General features: G+C 46.4%; 1 protein-coding gene across 6 annotated transcripts in view; it reads right to left on the bottom strand.

The window, feature by feature from the left end:
• PFKFB3 (6-phosphofructo-2-kinase/fructose-2,6-biphosphatase 3) overlaps positions 1-25,802 on the bottom strand; it is a 94,465-nt gene that overhangs the window by 29,424 nt on the left and 39,239 nt on the right. For 2 of the 6 annotated variants that reach the window (XM_075925976.2, XM_075925984.2), the window contains exons 1-2: positions 15,874-16,385; positions 7,845-7,956 (exon numbers count right to left, since the gene is read on the bottom strand). The exons of 3 other annotated variants lie outside the window; for them this stretch is intronic. In XM_075925976.2, coding sequence (XP_075782091.1) covers positions 7,845-7,956; positions 15,874-15,903 — 142 coding nt within the window. In that variant the 5' untranslated portion in view covers positions 15,904-16,385. Of the gene's footprint in view, positions 1-7,844; positions 7,957-15,873; positions 16,386-25,802 lie in introns of those variants that run through there. One more of the 6 variants, XM_075925977.2, reaches the window with a different exon arrangement.

The following is a 25,802-nucleotide window of genomic DNA, read 5'->3' as shown; positions in this document are numbered from 1 at the left end:
CTGCGGGGAAGCCCCAGCCCTCACTACAGACTCTCCTTTCATCACAGCTGGATGCACTTGCTGCAGCAGGGAGATGCAGCTGGCTGGCTCTCCAGCCTACCGGCTCTCCAGCCTGCCGGTGGACGCTGATCGCTACCTTCTCTCGTATTTACACAATACAATAATAAGATCATTGGGATAAAAAGGGCCCTAGTTTCTAATATCCAGGTATTAAGGACACAGGATCTGAGCCCTGTGCCCTTAATACTCAGGGAAGTCAACAGAAATTTCAGATCTTGCTCTTCAAATGGACATAAGGATTTCAAACAAAACACATGGAAGGAGGATTTTCTAAGGATTCAACAGGCTTTTGGTCAAGTCCAGAATAACCAGGGCACAAAGCAAGAATAAATCATGGCGGTTAATGGGGGAGCAGGAGGATAACTTTGCTAAGGGTAATATTGAGTTTAATTCCCTGCAGGATTAATATCAGATTATGGTTAGATTCCATGACCTATAGGGACCATGCACTTGCTGCTGCCAGGTCAACATTTTATGAGAAAGGCATTGCACCAGACTGATTAAGATTTAATTTCTAAATTAAACAGATTATTTTCTGATGGTCAGATTCCTGCAAGCTACCTTTTCACTTTAAAATAATGCTTCTAGCAGATGCACCACAACTGCCAGTAATCCCAGGAAGTAAACTAACATCACAAATAAAGATTTAGAGATAAAATCATGGAAGGGCTAGAGAAATATACCCCCAGCTTGTAAATGGCATGTCTCCAGCATTCCAAAAGCTGCTTCATTTAAAAATGGAGCAAATCCTTAGGGAATAAAGTGTTACAACACCATTAACTTCAGTAGAGCTATGACAATCAATCAAGGATCTGCCCCCTTGCTTCGACTTATTTTGTGTAGAAAGTTTGGAAGCTGTGAGAAACTCAAGATATGGTGAGAAGCGCAATACCCCCCCTCCCCTCCAAGATATTATTAGATGCTACATTATACCCCATTATGCAATAGTGGGACTCATGAATCTGCTTTAATAAATTTTAATATAGCTATCATTCTTGAAAACTAAGCCATTCCAACAAATTGGCACAACATTTAGTGTAAACTAGTTTTACACTCCAGTGCATTCTTGATTTCCAGAAGTAAATCTCCATTTGTTATAAATACATAGTGAGAACATTTTAATTTGCAGTAAATATACAAATCACATGTGTAAATATACCCTGGATTAAGGAGATTAAAATGCAAGGTTCCCCAAAAATATACTGGAGGGACCAAGTAAAGGAGTTGGAAAAAAAATCCCCAAGGGATTGACCGGCAAATACAATTGTACATCAAGAGCAGAGAGTTGTTAGAAAATCTGGTAGTGCAGTTCCCTGCAGATCAAACAAGCAGTTAAACACTACAACATACAATTTAGGCATCAAGCATCCTTGTTATATCCATATGATAAATCATAGGTTTAGAAGGGACCTTGAGGGGCAGTTTAATGCCCCTGCTAAGGTAAAGTACAGCTATATAGCCCTGATTGGTTTGTATCCATAGAAGCAAAGGCACTACATTTTCATCAGTGAAAGAATTTCTCATATCAGCTTTCCCAAGGAGTCATGAGTTTCTGGGAGGGTTTCATTGTGTCTGACTTGCAATAGGCTGGCCCTATGCTGTTCCCATTGCCAAAGTGCAGCAACAGTGTGTCCACTAAAGTCAGTAGTTCATCCTAGATTTTAAAAGATGCCATGAGAAGGCATTGAAATGTTTTCACACTCTTATGTGTGTAATAAGCTTTTTCTTCCTACTTATTACTTTACCAGATGCCCAGAGAAAAGGCTGGAGAAAGGAGGGGCTATTAAGCAACCTGATTGTCCACACCTGAAGGATCCTTAAGCTTGATAGGTAAACACTTACAGAAAATGGAGCCCAAATGGGCAGAAGTAGGCAGGACTGGTGTAAGGCCAGGAAGAAAGGGCAGAAGGAGTGCAGCAAGGAAGCTAGTGGGTCTCTGGGTTCAGAGGGGGAAACTGAGTAAACCCAGGGAAGGAGTAAATGTCCAAGACTCCTGGCCCTCGGGGTGATGGATGGAAGAAGCCTGATAGAGGTAGAATAGAAAGCAGCCCAAGGAAATAGCAGGATTTTGGGATGGAGCTGACTTTCGCAGGAACTTGGAGTGGTTGGTGGGTGAATGGCCCAGGTTTCCTGCCTGCCACGGGGGAAGTGACAAACTTGAACTGGACGGAGGACTGCTGAGAACTACAGCTAGTGATCCAGTCCTGAGAGACTTTGGAAGGGAGAAACCACATAGCACCCTGGCTGGAGGGTGTAGTCACGTAGAGGCAGCACCACGACTCCTGGAACGTGAACAAGGCTGCAGCACAGGTGAGAGAGAAGTGGTGTCAGATCAGACAGGGCTATTCCCCAGATGCAGTGACAAGCAGGCACTGGACCACTGGACACTTGTACATCCCGTTCAACCTGGAAGACTTGAGAATGACTAGGGAGCTGGTAAGGTAAGGACATCACAGGTATCAAGGATGTGAAACCGGCTTGAATTAAAAATCAGATCCCCTTTCAAGTGGGCTACATAATTATTACTGGTCAAAAATCCCAGAAATAGGAGCCTAAAGTTAGGTACATACTTATCCTATGTGATCAGATTTTCCAAAGCTGAATAGCCAGCAACCCCCCCTGAGTCAAACTGAGGTTGTGGTCACTGGTGTCTGTGCAATTTCAGAGGCAACACTGAAGGGGTCGTAAGTAAACAGAATATAAGGAAAAGCGTGGGGTCCTTTGCAGCAGCTCCTGTCTAAAGTCCAGTGGTAAACAGCACAGCTTCTCCTACACACCAACATGCTTATCACTTTTGTAAGTAAGTTTTCATACACTGCTTCCCCATCCAGGGGCCAGGAGTTTAGTTAATTCCCTTTTATGAGGGTGTGAGACTGGAAGTTATTTAGCAGGGGCAGGCTGTGCGCTACTCAGCATTGTGTGTCAGGCCGCTAGTCACGCAGTGTTCCCCGCAGGTCACCCAAGGTGAGGGAGGGATGCCTCTATCAAACAAAAAGGAAAAGCCAGTTCTCTCTGGACAGCAGAACCACAGGGAATGGACAGAATCTGGCAGTAAGAGCTGCAGAGGGAGGCATGCAAATACTAAAGGTCATTATGGGATATTCAGGAACAAGAAAGTCGTTTGGATTTGGATTCAAAATGCTTCATGTGCACTGGCCAGCCCAATGCCATCAGTTAAGAAGCAGTGCTACCAGCGGATCTAGCTAAAGATTGATCTAGGTGATGTTTTGTCTGCACAGACGTTGCATCCTGCTAAAATTTGCCATACTGCTGCTGCAGGTATAAAATTAGATGGCACAAGCAATGTCCCCTCTCCTCTTTTCCATGCATGTGTGGAATAATATTATGTGAACGTGCACCACCAATAGAAACAGAACCTAGCTGTGGGTGCTCTGCTAATTAGCTGGGTGGCATTTGAACTTCTCCTGTGTGACTGCAGAAGCATTCAGGGAACAATGTGCACCAAGTTCTTCTCCTCCTCCTATTCATATGCAACACTAGCCTCTTTTATACTGCAGCAGCTAAGGCCTTGTATCTTGGAAATTCCACCAATCCACTCAGGGATTTATAGCCCCCCCATGTCTATAGCATGGGAGTGCTTCCAAGATTAGTTCTAGAGGTACATGGACAGAGCTATGCAGGTATCGGACTGGAGTAGAAGGGCATGTTGCTTACAGATAAGGGTTTATATGCATTGGCAGCCTTTGGGAAGTAGGTGGCATACTTGCATAGCAGCTCCACACAGCAAACTCACTCTAGTCCATTGCTAGTTCCCAGCTCTCAGGAGAACCAAATACAAACTAATTTTTAAAAGTAAAGAAGCAAGCAAATTTGCATTTAAAAAGGAGCTTCAAATGAGGCACGAATCAAAAGGAAGAAAATGTGGAACTTGAGAAACACAAGGGCCTCGTGTCAGCCACAGACAGAAGGGCCTGAGAACACAGTACATTACCATTTCCATTACACATCTCACTATGCTAGCTTTTAAATTCCTAAAGTCAGCATCTGAAATTGGCTTTTGGCTGCAGTAACTATATGGGAGCACTGCGAGTGTTCTTTTGTCTATTTTTCCCTTAAGAGAGGGAAGGAAATTCTATGAATGGTATTTTGGTGCATTTCAGATGCTTTTTAGCCACTACTAGATTCTAGCAACTTAGTTTGCATTAAGTAGCCTTCAAATAGTCTGGTGAAATTAAGCCTGTTAGAATTAGGCTCTGGATGAGCCAGTGCTCCTACCCCTAAGAGAGAAAGGAAACCGGAAATGCCTTTAAATAGCTTTGGGTAAGTAGCCTTTGAGTTCTGATCTCCTGGGTACATAATTTCTCTTCCCTTTCTCTTGTTGTTCAAGGGTGGTGGTGTCCTGTAGATTATTAGAACACTAAGATGCATGGTGTCAGATTTTTCAGTTCTTACACCAAACAACCAGTTCCCATTAACTTTAATGTGAATTGTTGATTTCAAATGCCCTTTCAAAGATCCCAGCAAAATCGGTAAGAGCTGCAGACTGCTCAGCAGCACTTCAGATAATCAAGCCACTTAGCTGCCTAAATATAGTCTTAGATGCCTTTGATTTAGATGCCCACTGAATTTCTGTCCCCTGGGCTCCTTTAAAAAACTGGGATTTGTGTTTTCAAAGCTTTGGCCTATGTGTTTAATTCTTTTCTGCTTCTCTGCTGTTAGAAACACAAGTGCCGGACACCAAACCTCACACCTGTGTATGCTCCAAGTCTTCTGGAGGCATGAGTCAGGATCTAAACCTGTGGTCCCCAACACGGTGCCCGCAGGGGCATTTCTCGGCCTGGCCCCGGGCACGTGGCACACTGAGCGCCAGCCCCGGGGGCGCCGCGGATTCACCCCCCGCGGCGCATGGGGGGGGGAGAAAGCGCTAGCGCCGGTCCCGGGCGCGCGGCGCTTGGGGGAGAGAGCGCCGGCCCCGGAATGCGGCTATGGGGGGGACCCGCCCCCCCGGGCGCCCGGCGGGCTAACGGCCATGCCCCCTGGCGTCCGGCAACCCCAAATGGTTGGGGACCACTGATCTAAACGTAGGACCTGGTGTCTGATGGATCAACCAAAGCCCATATAGAGCAAAATGCTACAGACTTGGCCCATCTTTAGTAAAAAGTCTCCCTATTAATATCCACTGTACAGAAATAAAGAATGACACTGATTTTTAAGAATGCTGACTCCAAAGAAACATGACTCATTCTTATTCCCAAGGAAGCTTGTGTCACATCCAGGTTTCATGGTCTAAAGTTTGGATAGGAAACCAGGTTCACTTCTGCATAATGTGACAAAAACAGAGTATAAACTGCAGAGGAAGAGGCTGAGTCAGCCAGAGCAACCTGATAATCTGCAAAGTCTCATGGAATCAGAAAGGGATTTTACATATTTATCATTACAATGACTCTGGACTTAGCATGCAGGCCAGATGAGGTCAGGATGTATTGAGAGTATTATGCAAAAGATGCCCAAAGCTTAATGGCTCCAAAGCTTAATGGATATCACACTCCAAAGAGAGTCACTCCCCTGGCCAAGGAAGAGAGTTACAAGAAAAATAGTGGGCATTCATTGGTAGCTTGGGCTATAACTACAGATTCAGCATATGGATCACTTGATTACCTATTCGTTCATTCCCTCTGAAACACTTGGCATTAGCCAATGTCAAAAGACAGGATACTGGGTTACACTGGCCTTTAGTCTGACCCAGTACGGCTGTTCTTATGTTGTTGTTATTGGGAATTACTTCACATGCTGTTACAAAAAACATTTAAAATCACTGTGCTTTCCCCCAGGATTCATGTGAAGTGACTGCAAGCAATGCAACAAGGCTGCAGGAAAAGAAAGCAGGGGTTCAGTCACTAAACCTCTGCCTGCCAGAGGGACTGGATAACAAGGAATGGATCTTGATAATCGCCCTCTTCTGTTCATTTTCTCTGAAGCATCTGGCACCAGATGCTGTTGGAAGACAGGAAATTGGGCTAGGGATCAGTGGTTCCCAAACTTTTCAGCATCATGCCCCCTTTGATTTGAGAAACCCTCATGCCCTCCCCACCCTGCCCCCCAAAAAAATCAGGGAAACTTGGGGTGCTATTGACAGGGGGTGTGACTGGGTCACCTCACGGCTCACCTGGGTGTCTAGAGGGAACCACTGGGGGAGGGGCAAAGGTGCTCCCCCAGACCAATCATGGTCCGTGGGTGGGAAAGCACTCTGGCTCCGCCCCTTCCGCTCAAGGCCCCACCCCCTTACGCTCAAGTGAAGTGGCCACTGCCAAAAAGTTATTGCCCACCTCTGATCTAGATCATCTTCATTCAGTGTCATGCCTCCTTTTCTCCACTCTGCACTGGCTCTGCAAAGGCATAACAGTCTCCAATTTATATCTGTGCCTTTGCACCGGTGCAATACCCCCTGGGCCAGACTACGTTGGAGGCCTTACTCCGGCAGTGATATGACTGGGACTATTTGAGGATGAAGGTGCTACACTTGTAGAGCAAGGGTAACGGATTCCGTGCCCCCTGAGGGAGCCAGATAAGGATCCCATGATCAAAATACATGATTGCAACATCGAAGTACTCGGTGTCCAGTTTTGTAACATTCAGATTTGTCGTTCAACCTGAAGTGCAAGTGAAACCCCTTCCTTCCCCATTAAACAATTAACAAAATACCCATGATATGAGAGGATGAGACATTCATATCGCTTAGCAGTAGAAGCCAGATACTCGATTGCAATATATTTAGAGTCAAACTTCAGCCTTCCCGGAAACTGCTGCGGGTGGAGCAGTTTGATGGAGTCCTGATTTACCCAATTCAGAAGCAGAGTAACTTCTGCTGCCAAGGGAAGTCCCTGTGTGCTAGAGAGGAGTGGTTGCCGGAACAGGACAAGCAGCTCAGTTCAAACATTGCCCAGGGAAGCTCATCCTCCAATTTCTGAACAGTCCAAACTAAGGATGTTAAATTGCAGTTATCAGGCTAATCAATACAAATTGTGTCAACTACACGATTAGTCGATAAGGATCACTCTGCAGAGCTGCAGTGGGGGTAGCCCTAGGAGCCAGCTCGAGCCACCCACACTGTGGCTCTGCATTTGAAATGTAGTAAGAGCTGCCGGACTCTTGCTACATTTAAGATGCATAGGCACATCATCCAGGACCAACTGGAGCTGGGACTGCTAGGTCCCAGCTCATGCTGAGTCCAGCAGCTCCTGTTTGCGGCTCAGCCTGAATGCGGGGGAACAGCAGTACCGGGGGGACGATACTGGGGGGAGAACCAGCTTTTAAACTGGCTTCCCCTAGCATCTTCCCAATCCCTCCCCTTGCTCTGTCTCAGAGGCAGCAGAGGGGGAGAAGCAAGTAGTCAATTCTCCAGTCGACTACTTGCTTACATCCCTAGTCCAAACATGCCACTTCACGGCAGAGGCATCTAACTATGCAAGAATCACAAATGTTAGAGAAAAGAAACTGCCCCCTAGTAAAAAAGTTTGGCCAGGCCGCTCTTGACTCCTTGAGAGAAACCGGCCGCACCCTTCTTGTATACCATTGCCTTTAGAAAAGGGGAAGGTGTGAAAAGGGGAAAATAGCCTCAGACTCTCCCACCCATCACCTTGGCGTGACAACTGCGGGGCTTACCTGGTCGCATGAAACCTGCACAGTTTCGGCCCTACCCCTGGGACACTTGGTGACCATTGGGCCATATATGGTAATATGCAAGCACAGAAGAGCGATGTGCAGATTTGGGGATAAATACCCAGCACACAGTTCGCTCTAGGAGGTCTTCGCAACACACGTACCACCATGCGTGTGCCTTCTTGTATACTTCAAAGCGCTGCCGGCTTGATCAACTGACCAGCCTCCTCCCCCGACTCTCGGGCGTAACCAAGGCCTTCGCAACCAAACCAATATCTGTGAAATGTTCCGTCTGCTGTGTAAGTTGGTATGTATGATTTGATTTTTTCTTGTTGTATAAGCTTAGTGTTGTAGTTGTTTTTGGGTAGTACATAGAGTTTGTAGTTATCACTGTTATTTAATTACTGTGGCTGGATATTTTAAGATTAGAGACTATTCCCCTTGCCATTCCCATCCTTATATCTCCGACACGTTTAACTAGAAATCGTAGAATATAATAAATACTGTAAATTCATTATTAACACAGTCTATTAAAAATCTTAGAATAAATACTATAAATTCACCACTGTCATAAATAAATATTTTTTATTTGATAAAACTGTCCACCTGGTTCTGTCCTTCCCCCCTTGGGTATTCATCATCGGACCTGTGATTCTCGCGACAACAAACTGGACTGTGAACATTTCCTACAGACTTGTGAGTAGTAGCTAATAGCTGCCACTGTTCAGGGGAAGCTTAGGGGTCTGAGAATTGGACTTCGAGCTTCTCGTCTCCCCTGGAAGAGTCATGTCTGTTCCTGTAAGAGAAGCTCAGCGCTATATCATTCAGAGATACAAAAGTTGAGCTCCATTCGGTTTGTTCTGGGTGTAGTTTTTAAGAGGAGACCCTCAATCCTGTGGTCTATTTTGTAACCAAGTGTCTAACCAAAGCTTCTCCTTAAAATAAGGGATCCTTCAGAAAAGGCTTTATTTTCCAAAAGATCCGCGTCTAGACTGGCGCTTTTTTCCGGCAAAGCTCTGAGCCGGAAAAAAGAAGCATCCATTTTTATACTAATGAAGCGGGGGAGATTTAAATCCCCGCTTCATTTGCAATTGCGATATGTCTAATTTGTATCCCTTTTACGGAAAAGGGATGCAGTCTAAACACAGCCATACTGTCTCTCAATCCTCCCATCATTTCTATGCCTACCCAGTTCCTGCCCACCCCCCACCCCACACTGTGTTCAGCTCCCCATCAGCTCTCAGCAGAGCCCCTTTCACGTGGGAGAGGAAGGAGCAGATGTAACCTTCTGTCCCCACTACTCACAGGAGGGGAGGGACAAGGAGAGAACAGAGCCCAGCTGAGCTGCAGAACTTTTTGGTGCCTTCTCCTCTCCCCTCTCCCCTGTCCTGTGCAAATACATGTGGAGGGGGAGAGACTGCAGTAGGGCTGAACATCACAAGTGTGCTGGAGTTTCTCAACATGCAGCGCAAGCTGGACTCCAGCTGGCCCTGGAAACCTCATCACTTGAGAAAAATAGTGGAAAATGAGAGTTAGCAATGGTGGGACACCAATAATACTGAGAATTAACCATGCAGACAAAGAGGAATGTTGACCTGAGGAAAAGAAACCCAGCATGGATGGGGAAAGTGGTGCCTGGGACAAATCAAAGATCAACATGCAGTGCACAGAACATTTTATGAGCTTCTGAGGGACTATTACAGAGTCAAATAGTCAACATAAAAGGTCTTTCAAGTAAGCTATGGCGTCCTTTCTGATCTGTCACTCAAACAAGGAGTGCAAACATCCTTGGCTGCAAGTGACTTCTCAGTGAAAGGGCCTTTAGTTACATTGCTCCGGTGACACAGTGCAAAACTGGTGCTCCTAAATGCAAGACAGAGCAACAATACTAGCCAGACATAGGTATAGTGCAAGTCTTGTTCAGGCATCTTTCCCCACTCGGCAAATACACCTCCATCCGTTCCTGCAGAACCCCCTGGTCTAATCTAGTCCAGTCCATCTGTGCTCAGGAAGACACCCAAATAAGGCACTGGATTTGTGATGCAGGAAAATAAAATCCATGAACAACTAAGATGTGGCCAGTGCACTTAAGCTTGTGGACATGACTGGGCGTAGGGGAGGAGGGGGTGTATATAAACCCCTGAAGGAGAATAAACCCACAGCCCCTCCCAAAGAGCTGTCTTTGAATGAGTAACAGCTTTTAAATGAACACAGGCATACAACTGACCAACTCTTGTGCTTAAAAAAGGACAGAAATAGAATGCAACTAATGCGTATCAGAGTTGTGGCAATTCAGAAATGGTCCTTTACTGCCTCCACCGCTTACCACATGTATAATGCTGTTTTGAAGCAGGTACTTTTGCATCAATGGACTGAAATTCACTTCAGAGATATTAACTACTCTGCCAAATTCTCTTGTATTTAGTCATTTCCAGCCTCAACAAGGTTTCTAGGAAGAGTCCCAACACTCCACAAGGGAAGAGAAACCCATAGGAAATGCTCCTAAACCTCAAGGCATAGGACTGGCACTACAACAAGGATAGAAAAAAAAAATGTAAGAAAGGATGACCCATCTCGTTAATGGCTTAACAGAATCTGGATTATAGCAGAGTTATTTAGTGCTCCATGATACACTGTATGCAAAACCTCCTAGCCTTCATGCAAAGCAGAAAAAGAGTCTTAAATAAGAACTCAGCAGGAAGTTATCTGCAGTCCTCATTTTTATACACAAGCCCTTCAAGGACATTTTTCCTTCATTCCTTACAACACTGTTAGTCCTGTTTAGTCTGTCAGCCTCATCAGAATGGCATGCAAGGAGTGAATGTCTAGTGTTGTTACAGAAAGAAAAGTAAACTTAATAACTAAACAGACTGAAGATGAGTATTATATCTGCACCAAATAAACAGGACTCCAATCTCTTCTACTCTGATGCAGCCAATCTGGATCATGCGATTTGCTGAGCTCTGCCAATATGTTTGGATGGTGCATGCAAGAGGCAGATTACTAAAAGGGAAGGGGGATGGAATTTCTCTCAAACTAGATTTGGGAGTCTCAGTCAAATTTAAGGGATGCAGATTTCTTTCAAGGCTGACAAAATGCTGTGCAGCTAGAACAGGACAAATTTCCACCACCTTGCTTCATTCAAAAAATCCCTTAAAGTTATCAGGAAAAGCACAGACAGGTACAAAATTAGACCAACAGTGAAAAAGACCAGTTAGATCCTCAAGTCCATTCCCCTTGCCAATATTCAATAGAGCTGACTAACAGAGTAATGGACCTTAGCCAAGAAGGGTCAATACTGAAAAATCAAAGACTGACGGAATTAGAGATGTAACAGAATTATTTCCAATGTATGGAGCATCTCGTGAAAATGCAGAATTGTCCCCACTTAGGGTTCTGAGCAGTCTGTTAAGGATGCCACGTGATGGAAGCTTTCACCACTTCCCCAAATGGTCCTGTCTCACTTACAGTCCGATCTGGCTCACAGGGACTTCATTAGTATTGGGCTGTGAAGCTCTTACTCTGCAAAAGACTAAATCTAAACAGTGAAATGCCAAGAGAAAACTTTTGAGCTGTTCAGGGAGCAATTTTCTTCCCTCTTATTGTACAAAACATAGTGGGTCAATTTTAAACGCACACACAATTTTTCTTGAATTAAGGGAGGGGGGCGGGGAAGCGAAGATGGTTTTGAAACACTCCAGTAATGCAAGTCTGAAAGGAATAATAAATTGGAGAGTCTACTGAGCCTTGCTCTCCTGAATTAACAGCTCTTTTTCCAGACTCTGCTGTTCGGATTGAAGGAGAGTTTCCCCAATTTTCCCAGTTGAGCTCACCAAATCAGAACTGGGCTACACTATTCCTATTACAAGAAATCTGCAATCCCAGACCACAGGGCTGCACTGCACATTACAGTGCTTCTCCGTCTCTGCACTCCCATCCACAGAGCTGAATTCTCACCACTTGGCTAGGGAGGGTGGGAGGTGAAACCTAATTTGCTCCCTTCCCCCATAGCAGACAAAGGATCCACAACACTGAGCCAAGAGGCATTTTGCCAATTGTGCTCGACATTAAAAATAAATAGATACTTGAAGAGGGAAGGGAATTGGACGGTTCGCTCCACTGAATATTTCATTATTCTTACGCTCCAATTAATTAAATCTGACCCTGGAAAGATGCGCATGCACATATACACACAGGCAGAATTAGAAATCTTAGGGGCTGATCCTCAGAGGTGCTGAGCACACAGACTGCTCCCAATGATTTCAAGAGGAGTTCTGCAAGAGGGGAGTATCTTAAATTGGAATTTTTCATCCAATGCATTTTAAGAAAGCCTATCAACTCTGGGCTGGGGAGAACCTCTGTAATAAATTATTATACCTCCTAAAGAGAAGTAGCAGCTGAAAACTGTATGGGCACTTGCTTGTTAAAACACCTGATCTACAGCCCATCAGTGTCAGTGGGAGTCTTTCAATTGATGTTAACAGGACGTAGAGATCACAGACTAGATGAAAACCCTCAAAAGGTGCAAAATAAGGGAGCACGTAAAATGAAACAATGATTTAGTTAATCCTTTCTGGCCACCGCTAAAAATATTACATTTTAATGTAATCAGGACAAGTTGGGACTGTAAAGAGGATTCAGCCAAGATCTTTAGCAAATGCTTACATTGGCTTTTGTGCATTTAATTCACCAGGGCAATGTTTATTTTTACTATCTAAAGATTGTTAATTTATGCTGAACAAACAGAATACAAGCTGCATGATCATCACAAACAACATTTTGAGAAGGACTACAAGAAATGTATGCAATATAGCTGTGTAATCATTTCTATGATGCATATACTTTATAAAAATACCTATGCATATTGCACACATATATTTTATAAAGAGATTTAAAAACACTTAAAGCATCCCTATGGCTTTTTCAGCATTGTGTGCATGCATGCAGATGTTTGTGCATGTATGCACAAATACAGTGTGTGTATACACACACACACACACACACACACGGTATATAATCGCATTATGCATATCATTGTATACACAGAAAATGCACATATAAATGTTGGTACACATGCATGTTCAGCAAGGATGAAGGAGAAGTACCAGCCATGCATGCTCAGCTATTCCATGCACACACACCCCTCCGCTTGGAAAGGAGAGGCTCTGCCCATTAAGCCGTCTGCAGAAACGTGGCTGCACAGACCCTACGTGAGAGACGTGCAGCTTGACAGAAATTGAATGGATCACCACCAAAAGGCAGGAGGCAGGCATCATTTCACATCCATTCAATCTCTCCCAACAAGAAGTCAGACAAATTCGACTCATTGTTTTTCACAGGCACACGAGCAGGAAAAAAAAAAATCAAGCTTTTTGATGGTACTTAAAGACGCCCTCACCCCCCTCCTTTCCCTGGGATTTCATGCTATTTGCATTAGATGCTATTCTCAATTGAATCTAAGCATTTGCCCTGCTCCTTGTTTTATTTTTTACAGAGCAGCTAGGAGGGGGATCCTTGATGCCCAAATACATGCAATTTAAAATGTATATTCCAATAGGTCATTGAGAATCACCCCGAGGGGACCATGTTAAGAGAGTCATTACAAGCTCAGTTATCACCTCAACTAGCACTTTCAGGGAAGTCCTGATAAACTAAAACACATCACAAGGTCTCTCTCCCTCAACAATTGAGGTTGATGACTGTGGAGTACCGCATATAGGGCCATATATGTTTTAGAAGGTTTTCTTTAAAAAGCCAAACACTTAAGTGGAGCACCCTGGAGAAGTCCCATCTGCTAACTATTTAGCTAATTTCCCCAGACAGGCGACCTGTTACCCGGCAGCAGGGTGTTGCTTTCTATAACACAGATATCCCAGCCTACTCCATAAAGCTATTTCCTACTCCATTTAATCTACACATCTGCCTGACAAAGGAACACAGGAGGCAGCATCAAACTCCTCACGTAGCCCTGTTCTGGGAGATTGTACCATGTCTGGGAGAAATCCAATGGGTCTGACTTTTTCTTATGCTTTGGCAACACTGGTATAGTTTCTCCCTCCGATAAAATTTCCTAATGGATTTGCCAACCAAAGTAAATGAGACCAAAGAATCAGGCAGAGACCACATTTGTTTTCCTTATCTGTTGTAAAATCGTATTGGCATTCAACACACACAATTACATATTTCAGAGTCAAGAAAGCCAGCATAGTCAATGTCTGGTTTTTGACTCCAGCTGTTAAAAGGTGCAGTATTTCTGGTCCAGGGACACAAATGCACAAGCTACTTTAAAATGATAAAGCATAGTTAAAAGACAAGACTAGTGTCTCTAACTTCCCAAATTACTGCTGTATATTCCTAGAGTGCAGAATATATGCAACCCTCACCTCAAAAGAGCAGTATTTTACAAAGATCTCGAACATGCTTATTTAGGAATTGTTACAGTTCCCTGACTTGCGTCTTTACAGCTTTGCTTACAAGTAAGTTGACCAACTCCTGAACAGTAACACCTATATGACTCTCGCGTTTTGTGGTTCAATTTTTAGGCTATGAGGCTTTCCCGTTCATGCCAATGTATGAAGCTGTTTCAGTGTTAACTTCATTATTCACTCCGCTGACCCCTTTCATCTCTCCCCTAAGGGATCACAACCCGTCTGTTAAAGTCAAGTCACTTATGCAGCTCATGTTGAACATGGAAGGCAAAGGGCGAGCGAGAGATTTCAAGCACTCAGCCTACTCTCACTGAAGTGGATAGAAAACTCCAAGCAGAATCAGGCTTTTGCCAGCCACAGCCGAAATAAAACCTGAGTGAATGGGTTAACAGTGTGAGCCTGATCTATCACTCCTCTGTCATCCTACATGCACTTTTAAAAAATTCGGTCGGTCGTATTTACATCAAGACGTGAGGGGCTCTGAAAGTGTGTTAGAGAAATCAGCATTAGTATCCCGGGATGGGGGAGGCTTGTCCTTCCAGTGTCTCTGGACTAAAGGAGCCTATCCAAAGCTAGATGAAGGCAAATGGACATGTGACCCACCACTCCAGCAGCACCCAGCCATCGCAAGTTGCCTCTTGCTGGCAGAGCTAAAAGTGAATTATTGGATCCACATGGATCCCTGATAAAAAGCCAAAAAAGCGAGGGGGGGGAGAGGCAAAGAGAGCGAGGAATGCTACAAACGTTGTACTTAAAACCAATGGGGGACTCTTCAATTCTGCACCAGGGGAGAGACACCTCAGCCAGCGCCACCACAGTGCCCCGGTCCCGTGTCTAACGCAGCCCCGGGATGGAGGACGGGAAGGAGGAGGCTGCAGTGGATCGGGCCTCCCTTCCAGGGCCCGGCCGCGGAGCATGCACAGTTGGATGCGGCAAATCCATCATCACCTCCATCCTCTTTCCGCAGCCGCATGGACTGGAGGAGTCACTCACACGAGCCAGCAGCAGTGAGCGGCACCGCCTCCAGCCATGCGCGCAGCCCGGGGAGGCGCTGCGGCTAGACGGGGCTAGAGAGCATTTCAGGTCACACACATGGCCTTCGCAGACATCCTGCCCCCGGCCCTAGCCAGCCCGGAAGCACTGAACTCAGGGGCGCCGGCTCACCGCATACAAGGGGCGCTTCCCATGCCCAGCTCAAGGTAGCTTGAGCGCAGACGTGGGAGTATGTTCCTCCCCCCCCACCCGTGCGCTCGGTGGGTTGGCCTCCCGGGAAAAGCCTCCTGACAAAGATGGGGCACCCCAGTTTCCCTGGGCCTGGCATCTCCTCTAGTGCCCAATGCAGCTGTCCGAAGCGGCCATGTCACGTTGCAAGCCAGCAACGCTCCTGGTCAGTTTTCAAATCCGAGACACTGGAGGAGGGTCGCCCCAAGGGATAAATCCGTGGCACGCAGGACGGCTCCTTCCAACAAGGGGTTCGCCCTCCCGCCCCCCCCAGCATCCCCATCACATCTCTTCGGAAGGCGAGAGGGACACACACCCCCCAACTCGCGGCACCCCGCACCAGGACACGCAGCCACCGCATGTGAAATACCCCAGCCAGGTGGGCTATGGTGTATGTTTAGCGCCCAGCGACGTGCTCTGCGGTGCGGGAAACCCTGCGGCTTATTCCTGCCCCTTCCCACACATCTGCACCCAGGTCCGCACTACTACACTCGCATCTACGCCCGCCCTTCCCCCCGTTCCCTCCGGGCTACGCTATACTCACATCTGCGGGGCAGCGCAGGGAAGTTATCATTGGGGAGCCAAATCTTCTGGATCCGGCTTTGCGTCAGCTCCATGGGCATTTTTACAACCAAGGTCGGGTTGCGCTCCGGGTCCGCCTTAGTGGGTATATGCACGGGAAAGAAAAGAAGGGGCTTTTTTTTACCAGCGGACGCTGCAGCACTTGATGCTTTAGTCTCTTAAGGCTTCTTAAAACGCAGCTATTGCCAAGTCAGGGGCAGGGCTGGGAACGGCCTCGGGCCCAGCAGCGAGAGGGGCACAAAACGCAGCGCCAGTGGCCGCAGGCTGCACGTGTTCCACGGGAGGGAGAGCCCGGCTCTGGCCGGTCAGCCCGCTTGGAATGCTCCTCTACTGCGGAATTTCCCCGGGGCCTCCCTGTGCAGGAGCCGCTGGGGGAAGGTGCCGGCTAAAAGGGTTCCCAGGAGCCTTCTTCCACCTCCTGCCTCTCGCGTGTGACTGCCCCGGCTCCCACCTCCCCGCAGCTATTTCTACGAAAAGACCGGCCGGCAAACCCTGCGTCATGCACAGCCCGCCCCTCGCCGGCGGGGGCGGGGGAAATGCTTTCACTCTCCAACCCTGCAGGGAGCAGCGGGCATTGGAGACGCCGGCTGGGCTGCCCCCGTGTGGCGGCTCCCCCGGCTGCAGCCACCCGCCGGAATCCACAAGCAACCCCCAGACAAAAGACTCTTCTTTCCATTCGGGAGACAACCCGGTAAAAATCAATGCCTGCCACGCGACTCGGAGTCCTTGTAAAGCTCGCGCCCTGGTAGGCAGGGTGCATGCAGGTCTGGCTAGCGTCCCACGCAGCTCTATGCAATCCCCTCACCAACACCAGGCGGGCATATTATACACCAGGTATAGAACACACGTGTATTGCTCAGTCGTAGATACAATTCTTCCCACCTCTAAAGGCAGAGCTCTCCTATTCATATAGGGGGAATTAATGCTGCTTTGCAACTACACCGTTTAAAGGACAGTCCACTGAACGGTCTTGGAAAATACTCTAAATCACACATGGATTATACACACCTGGTACCAATGGATCATTTCCCTGTATATGGTGTGGACCCTAAATAGGAATGTAGGGGACAGCTTCCTCCCCATGAAGGGGCGAAATCCAAATGCAAAGATTTCGTTTTTAAAACCAGAACATTTAAAAGCCCCGCCTCTTTCTTTTTGCTGCCTGCCCATTCCAGGAAGCTTGATGCGACCGCTCGGAGACCGGGAGCTTGTTTTGATAGTAAAAAGTGTTTATATTTAATATCGATCAGTGAAAAGGGGGCACGAACAGATTTGGGCAAACACACCCTCTCGGACTCCGGGCTGAGACACAAAAGGCAAAACGCAGGGAGAGGTGGGGGCTGCCGGGTGCAGGCACGTCCCTCACGTTCCGCATGACTCTGCGGGGAAGCCCCAGCCCTAGCTACAGACTCTCCTTTCATCGCAGCTGGATGCACTTGCTGCGGCAGGGAGATGCAGCCGGAGGAAGGAGACGGCTGGCTCTCCAGCCTGCCGGTGGGTGCTGATCGCTACCTTCTCCTTTCGCCTTCCTGCCCGGCTGCAGTTTTTGCTGACTGCCAAACTCAGCGTCCCTCAGGGGAGAAGGCTAAAAATCTTCAGCTCCCCCGCCCCCGAGATTTAGCTCAGCTTGGTTGTTATAACAGTAGGAACAGTGCCTTGTTCCTAGGGCTAAACAGGTAATCCTGGTGGGCCAGCAGATATATATCAACAGCATAACCAACTCACCTGAGGTTTTTATTTAAGTAATTTACACAATACAATAATAAGATCGTTGGGATAAAAAGGGCCCTAGTTTCTAATATCCAGGTATTAAGGACACAGAGCCTGCAGCGACACAGGATCTGAGCTCTGTGCCCTTAATACTCAGGGAAGTCAACAGAAATTTCAGATCTTGCTCTTCAAATGGACATAAGGGTTTCAAACAAAACACATGGAAGGAGGGTTTTCTATGGATTCAACAGACTTTTGGTCAAGTCCAGAATAACCAGGGCACAAAGCAAGAATAAATCATGGTGGTTAATGGGGGAGCAGGAAGATAAACTCTTAATATTGCCCTTAGCAAAGTTAATTCCCTGCAGGATTAATATCAGATTATGGTTACATTCCATGACCTATAGGGACCATGCACTTGCTGCTGCCAGGTCAACATTTTATGAGAAAGGCATTGCACCAGACTGATTAAGATTTAATTTCTAAATTAAACAGATTATTTTCTGATGTTCAGATTCCTGCAAGCTACCTTTTCACTTTAAAACAATGCTTCTAGCAGATGCACCACAACTGCCAGCAATCCCAGGATGACTGAAGTAAATTAGCATCACAAATAAAGATGTAGAGATAAAATCATGGAAGAGCTAGAGAAATATACCCCCAGCTTGTAAATGGCATGTCTCCAGCATTCCAAAAGCTGCTTCATTTAAAAATGGAGCAAATCCTTAGGGAATAAAGTGTTACAACACCATTAACTTCAGTAGAGCTATGACAATCAATCAAGGATCTGCCCCCTTGCTTCTACTTATTTTGTGTAGAAAGTTTAGAAGCTGTGAGAAACTCAAGTTATGGTGAGAAGCGCAATACCCCCCCTCCCCTCCAAGATATTATTAGATGCTACATTATACCCCATTATGCAATAGTGGGACCCATGAATCTGCTTTAATAAATTTTAACATAGCTATCATTCTTGAAAACTAAGCCATTCCAACAAATTGGCACAACATTTAGAGTGTAAACTAGTTTTACACTCCAGTGCATTCTTGATTTCCAGAAGTAAATCTCCATTTGTTATAAATACATAGTGAGAACATTTTAATTTGCAGTAAATATACAAATCACATGTGTAAATATACCCTGGATTAAGGAGGTTAAAGTGCAAGGTTCCCCAAAAATATACTGGGGGGACCAAGTAAAGGAGTTGGAGAAAAAAAATCCCCAAGGGGTTGACTCACAAATACAATTACATCAAGAGCAGAGAGAGTTGTTAGAAAATCTGGTAGTGCAGTTCCCTGCAGATCAAACAAGCAGTTAAACACTACAACATACAATTTAGGCATCAAGCATCCTTGTTATATCCATATGATAAATCATAGGTTTAGAAGGGACCTTGAGGGGCAATTTGATGCCCCTGCTAAGGTAAAGTACAGCTATATAGCCCTGATTGGTTTGTATCCATAGAAGCGAAGGCACTACATTTTCATCAGTGAAAGAATTTCTCATATCAACTTTCCCAAGGAGTCATGAGTTTCTGGGAGGGTTTCATTGTGTCTGACTTGCAATAGGCTGGCCCTATGCTGTTCTCATTGCCAAAGTGCAGCAACACTGTGTCCACTAAAGTTAGTAGTTCATCCTAGATTTTAAAAGATGCCATGAGAAGGCATTGAAATGTTTTCACACTCTTATGTGTGTAATAAGCTTTTTCTTCCTACTTTTTATTTTACCAGACGCTCACAGAAAAGGCTGGAGAAAGGAGGGGCTATTAAGCAACCTGATTGTCCACACCTGAAGGATCCTTAAGCTTGATAGGTAAACACTTAAGCTGTGTCTACACTGGGCCACTTATTCCAGAAAATCAGCCGCTTTTCCGGAAAAACTATGCTGCTCCTGCTCGGGCAAAAGTCCTTTTTCTGGAAAACTGCCAGTGTAGACAGCACAGTAGTGTTTTCCGCAAAAAAAGCCCCGATCGCGAAAATGACGATTGGGGCTTTTTTGCAGAAAAGCGCGTCTACATTGACCACGGACGCTTTTCCAGAAAAAGGGCTTTTCCGGAAAAGCATCCTGCTAATGTAGACGCTCTTTTTCCGGAAATACTTATAACGGAAAACTGTTCCGTTTTAAGCATTTCTGGAAATTCATGCCAGTGTAGACGTAGCCTTACAGAAAATGGAGCCCAAATGGGCAGAAGTAGGCAGGACTGGTGTAAGGCCAGGAAGAAAGGGCAGAAGGAGTGCAGCAAGGAAGCTAGTGGGTCTCTGGATTTAGAGGGGGAAACTTAGTAAACCCAGGGAAGGAGTAAATGTCCAGGACTCCTGGCCCTCGGGGTGATGGATGGAAGAAGCCTGATAGAGGCAGAATAGAAAGCAGCCCAGGGAAATAGCAGGATTTTGGGATGGAGCTGACTTTGGCAGGAACTTGGAGTGGTTGGTGGGTGAATGGCCCAGGTCTCCTGCCTGCCACGGGGGAAGTGACAAACTTGAACTGGACGGAGGACTGCTGGGAACTACAGCTAGTGATCCAGTCCTGAGAGACTTTGGAAGGGAGAAACCACATAGCACCCTGGCTGGAGGGGGTAGTCACGTAGAGGCAGCACCACGACTCCTGGAACGTGAACAGGGCTGCAGCACAGGTGAGAGAGAAGTGGTGTCAGATCAGACAGGGCTATTCCCCAGATGCAGTGACAGGCAGGCACCGGACCACTGGACACTTGTATATCCCGTTCATCCTGGAAGACTTGAGAACAACTAGGGAGCTGGTAAGGTAAGGACATCACAGGTATCAAGGATGTGAAACCGGCTTGAATTAAAAATCAGATCCCCTTTCAAGTGGGCTACATAATTATTACCGGTCAAAAATCCCAGAAATAGGAGCCTAAAGTTAGGTACATACTTATCCTATGTGGTCAGATTTTCAAAAGGTGTGAACCACCAGCAAACCTCCCCCCCCCCCCCCCACCCCCTCGAGTCAAACTGAGGGTTTGATCGCTGGTGTCTGTGCAATTTCAGAGGCAACACTGATGGGGTCGTAAGTAAACAGAATATAAGGAAAAGCGTGGGGTTCTTTGCAGCAGCTCCTGTCTAAAGTCCAGTGGTAAACAGCACAGCTTCTCCTACACACCAACATGCTTATCACTTTTGTAAGTAAAAGCGGTGAGGGACTCCTCTGACGAAGTGGGTCTTTGCCCACGAAAGCTTATGCTCCTACACTTCAGTCAGTCTATAAGGTGCCACAGGACTCCTCGCCGCTTTTGCGGATTCAGACTAACACGGCTACCTCTCTAATACTTGACTTTTGTAAGTAAGTTTTCATACACTGCTTCCCCATTCAGGGGCCAGGAGTTGTTTAGTTAATTCCCTTTTATGAGGGTGTGAGTGGAAGTCATTTAGCAGGGGTAGGCTGTGCGCTACTCAGCACTGTGTGTCAGGCCGCTAGTCACGCAGTGTTCCCTGCAGGTCACCCAAGGTGAGGGAGGGATGCCTCTATCAAACAAAAAGGAAAACCAGTTCTCTCTGGACAGCAGAACCACAGGGAATGGACAGAATCTGGCAGTAAAAGCTGCAGAGGGAGGCATGCAAATACTAAAGGTCATTATGGGATATTCAGGAACAAGAAAGTCCTGTGGATTTGGATCCAAAATGCTTCCTGTCCACTGGCCAGCCCAATGCCATCAGTTAAGAAGCAGTGTTACCAGCGGATCTAGCTAAAGATTGATCTAGGTGATGTTTTGTCTGCACAGAGGTTGCATCCTGCTAGAATTTGCCATACTGCTGCTGCAGGTATAAAATTAGATGGCACAAGCAATGTCCCCTCTCTTCTTTTCCATGCATGTGTGGAATAATGTTATGTGAACGTGCACCACCAATAGAAACAGAACCTAGCTGTGGGTGCTCTGCTAATTAGCTGGGTGGCATTTGAACTTCTCCTGTGTGACTGCACAAGCATTCAGGGAACAATGTGCACCAAGTTCTTATCCTCCTTCAATTCATATGCAACACTAGCCTCTTTTATACTGCAGCAGCTAAGGCCCTGTATCTTGGAAATTCCACCAATCCACTCAGGGATTTATAGCCCCCCTCATGTCTATAGCATGGGAGTGCTTCCAAGATTAGGTCTAGAGGTACATGGACAGAGCTATGCAGGTATCGGACTGGAGTAGAAGGGCATGTTGCTTGCAGATAAGGGTTTATATGCATTGGCAGCCTTTGGGAAGTAGGTGGGATACTTAGCATAGCAGCTCCACACAGCAAACTCACTCGAGTCCATTGCTAGTTCCCAGCTCTCAGGAGAACCAAATACAAACTAATTTTTAAAAGTAAAGAAGCAAGCAAATTTGCATTTAAAAAGGAGCTTCAAATGAGGCACGAATCAAAAGGAAGAAAATATGGAACTTGAGAAACACAAGGGCCTCACGTCAGCCACAGACAGCAGGGCCTGAGAACACAGTACATTACCATTTCCATTACACATCTCACTATGCTAGCTTTTAAATTCCTAAAGTCAGCATCTGAAATTGGCTTTTGGCTGCAGTAACTATATGGGAGCACTGCGAGTGTTGTTTTGTCCATTTTTCCCTTAAAAGAGGGAAGGAAATTCTATGAATGGTATTTTGGTGCATTTCAGATGCTTTTTAGCCACTACTAGATTCTAGCAACTTAGTTTGCATTAAGTAGCCTTCAAATAGTCTGGTGAAATTAAGCCTGTTAGAATTAGGCTCTGGATGAGCCAGTGCTCCTACCCCTAAGAGAGAAAGAAAACCGGAAATGCCTTTAAATAGCTTTGGGTCAGTAGCCTTTGAGTTCTGATCTCCTGGGTACATAATTTCTCTTCCCTTTCTCTTGTTGTTCAAGGGTGGTGGTGTCCTGTAGATTATTAGAACACTAAGATGCATGGTGTCAGATTTTTCAGTTCTTACACCAAACAACCAGTTCCCATTAACTTTAATGTGAATTGTTGATTTCAAATGCCCTTTCAAAGATCCCAGCAAAATCGGTAAGAGCTGCAGACTGCTCAGCAGCACTTCAGATAATCAAGCCACTTAGCTGCCTAAATATAGTCTTAGATGCCTTTGATTTAGATGCCCACTGAATTTCTGTCCCCTGGGCTCCTTTAAAAAACTGGGATTTGTGTTTTCAAAGCTTTGGCCTATGTGTTTAATTCTTTTCTGCTTCTCTGCTGTTAGAAACACAAGTGCCTGAAACCAAACCCCACACCTGTGTATGCTCCAAGTCTTCTGGAGGCATGAGTCAGAATCTAAATGTAGGACCTGGTGTCTGATGGATCAACCAAAGCCCATAGAGCAAAATGCTCCAGACTTGGCCCATCTTTATTAAAAGCTCACCCTATTAATATCCACTGTACGGAAATAAGGAATGACACTGATTTTTAAGAATACTGACTCCAAAGAAACATGACTCATTTTTATTCCCAAGGAAGCTTGCATTATATCCAGGTTTCATGGTCTGAAGTTTGGATAGGAAACCAGGTTCACTTCTGCATAATGTGACACAAAAAACAGAGTATAGACTGCAGAGGAAGAGGCTGAGTCAGCCAGAGCAACCTGATAATATGCAAAGTCTCATGGAATCAGAAAGGGATGTTACATATTTATCATTACAATGACTCTGGACTTAGCATGCAGGCCAGATGAGGTCAGGATGTATTGAGAGTATTATGCAAAAGATGCCCAAAGCTTAATGGCTCCAATGGCCCATATCACACTCCAAAGAGAGTCACTCCCATGGCCAAGGAAGAGAGTTACAAGAAAAATAGTGGGCATTCATTGGTAGCTTGGGCTATAACTACAGATTCAGCATATGGATCACTTGATTACCTATTCGTTCATTCCCTCTGAAACACTTGGCATTAGCCAATGTCAAAAGACAGGATACTGGGTTACACTGGCCTTTAGTCTGACCCAGTACGGCTGTTCTTATGTTGTTGTTATTGGGAATTACTTCACATGCTGTTACAAAAAACATTTAAAATCACTGTGCTTTCCCCCAGGATTCATGTGAAGTGACTGCAAGCAATGCAACAAGGCTGCAGGAAAAGAAAGCAGGGGTTCAGTCACTAAACCTCTGCCTGCCAGAGGGACTGGATAACAAGGAATGGATCTTGATAATCGCCCTCTTCTGTTCATTTTCTCTGAAACATCTGGCACCAGATGCTGTTGGAAGACAGGAAATTGGGCTAGGGGTCAGTGGTTCCCAAACTTTTCAGCATCATGCCCCCTTTGATTTGAGAAACCCTCACGCCCTCCCCACCCTCCCCCCCAAAAAATCAGGAAAACTTGGGGTGCTATTGACAGGGGGTGTGACTGGGTCACCTCACGGCCCACCTGGGTGTCTAGAGGGAACCACTGGGGGAGGGGCAAAGGTGCTCCCCCAGACCAATCATGGTCCGTGGGTGGGAAAGCACTCTGGCTCCGCCCCTTCCGCTCAAGGCCCCACCCCCTTACGCTCAAGTGAAGTGGCCACTGCCAAAAAGTTATTGCCCACCTCTGATCTAGATCATCTTCATTCAGTGTCGCCTCACACCCCCCCTGGAATTTCTTCACACCTCCCAGTTTGGGAACCCAGGGGCTAGATGGACCATTGGCCTGGCCCAGTAGCACCACTCTTAAGAGATTTTTGCCAATGTCATGGCCCCCTGCAGTGGCAGGGTATGGATTAGGTCAGACATGCTCAGATGATTCTAGCAAACCACCTACTCCCACACAAGAGAGGAAGACAAGCTCCCTATCTTCCCCCAAAAACAATTTCTGCTAATCTGTGTTAGGAGGGGGAAATCCTTCCTGATCCATGAATTCAGAGTAAAATTACGTTCTCCTGACAGGTGTGTCTGCAGAGGATGGCTGTCACTACAGATGAGCACTGCCATTTAACTACCCCTGATTTTTAGAGTCAGTACATAGGTTGACAATTAGCATACAAGGAATGTTTCCAACTCTCCGCAACTTTGGGTCTGTTTTTCTTGTGCCTCAGTCCAGCCATTGCAATGTTGCAAAGTGAGAGTGCACAGGTCAAAGCAAACTGCAGACACAGACCACGAGCCAGACCCTTTGCTGTGGCCAAGATACACACAGCAACTGGTGTGCAGAGATAGCCGAAACCTCCCCTAGTGCTCTGTGCAGGTCGTGCCCTGTGAGCCAAGATACAGTAGCTCAAAGGATGCTCTGTGTCTATAACTACCACATGGGCCTGAAAACAGGCCAGGGTCAGCATGGCATCACAACTGTGCTCTTATAATAGAATACTAAGACTCAAGGGGGGGGGTCTTCAAGTCCAGTCCCCTGCCCTCACGGTGGGACCAAGCACCATCTAGATTAGGGGTGGGCAAAAGGGCCTCTGCGGGCTGAATCCAGCCCGCCAAGCAAACTGATTTGGCCCACGGAGGCCCTGCTGCTCTCCCGCCCCAGGCCAATTAGGGGGAGCGTGTGAAGTTTCCTCCGCCCTGCAAGGGGCACTCAGAAGCACCACATGCTCCCGGCAGGGCGGGAGGAGACTTTGTGCATTCCCCTGCCCCCTAGGGTTGCTAGGTATCTAGTATTCACCCAGACAGTCCGGTATTTTCACCTCCTGTCCGGTAAAAAAAAAAATTCAGAAAATACTGGACACCTAAGATGTCTGATTTTTTCCCCCCCAGGTCAGGAGCCAAAAACTCCATGCACCTTACACTCAGCGCCCGGCCTCCCCTGCCCCTAACACCCGCAGCCCTCATGCTTACCTGGTTCCGCAAGGCTGCCGGCACAAAATGGCTGCCAGCAAAAAGACCAAGGGGAAACTGACTCCCCTGTGTCTTAGTGCTCAACTGCTCCCCTGTTCCTATCCCTGCACTCACTCTTAAACGGGACATGCTGTTTTATTTATTTATTTATTTATTTAGCTCAAAAACTTTGCCCCCCCCCTTTTTTTTGTTATTCCTTCAACAGAATTTTTTCCCCAGTTTTTTTTTTTGGCGGGGGGGGTGTTTCGATATTTTTGTTTCAACCATCTGGCAATCCTATTGCCCCCAAACCCCGATTGGCCTGGGGGCAAAAGGGGGAGCATGTGAAGTCTCCTCCCACCGCTAGGGGAATGGGTGTCTAGAGGGAACCACTGGGGGAGGGGAAAGGTGGTCTCCCAGACCAATCATGATCCGTGGATGGGAAAGCACTCTGGTTCCGCTCCAGGCCCCACCCCC

The sequence above is a fragment of the Pelodiscus sinensis genome, chromosome 1 (genome assembly GCF_052426305.1).
Source record: "Pelodiscus sinensis isolate ZL-2025 chromosome 1, ASM5242630v1, whole genome shotgun sequence".
NCBI classification, from domain to species: Eukaryota; Metazoa; Chordata; order Testudines; family Trionychidae; genus Pelodiscus; species Pelodiscus sinensis.
The sequence above is the reverse complement of the archived record's forward strand: the minus strand, read 5'-3'. Positions and strand labels throughout refer to the sequence as shown.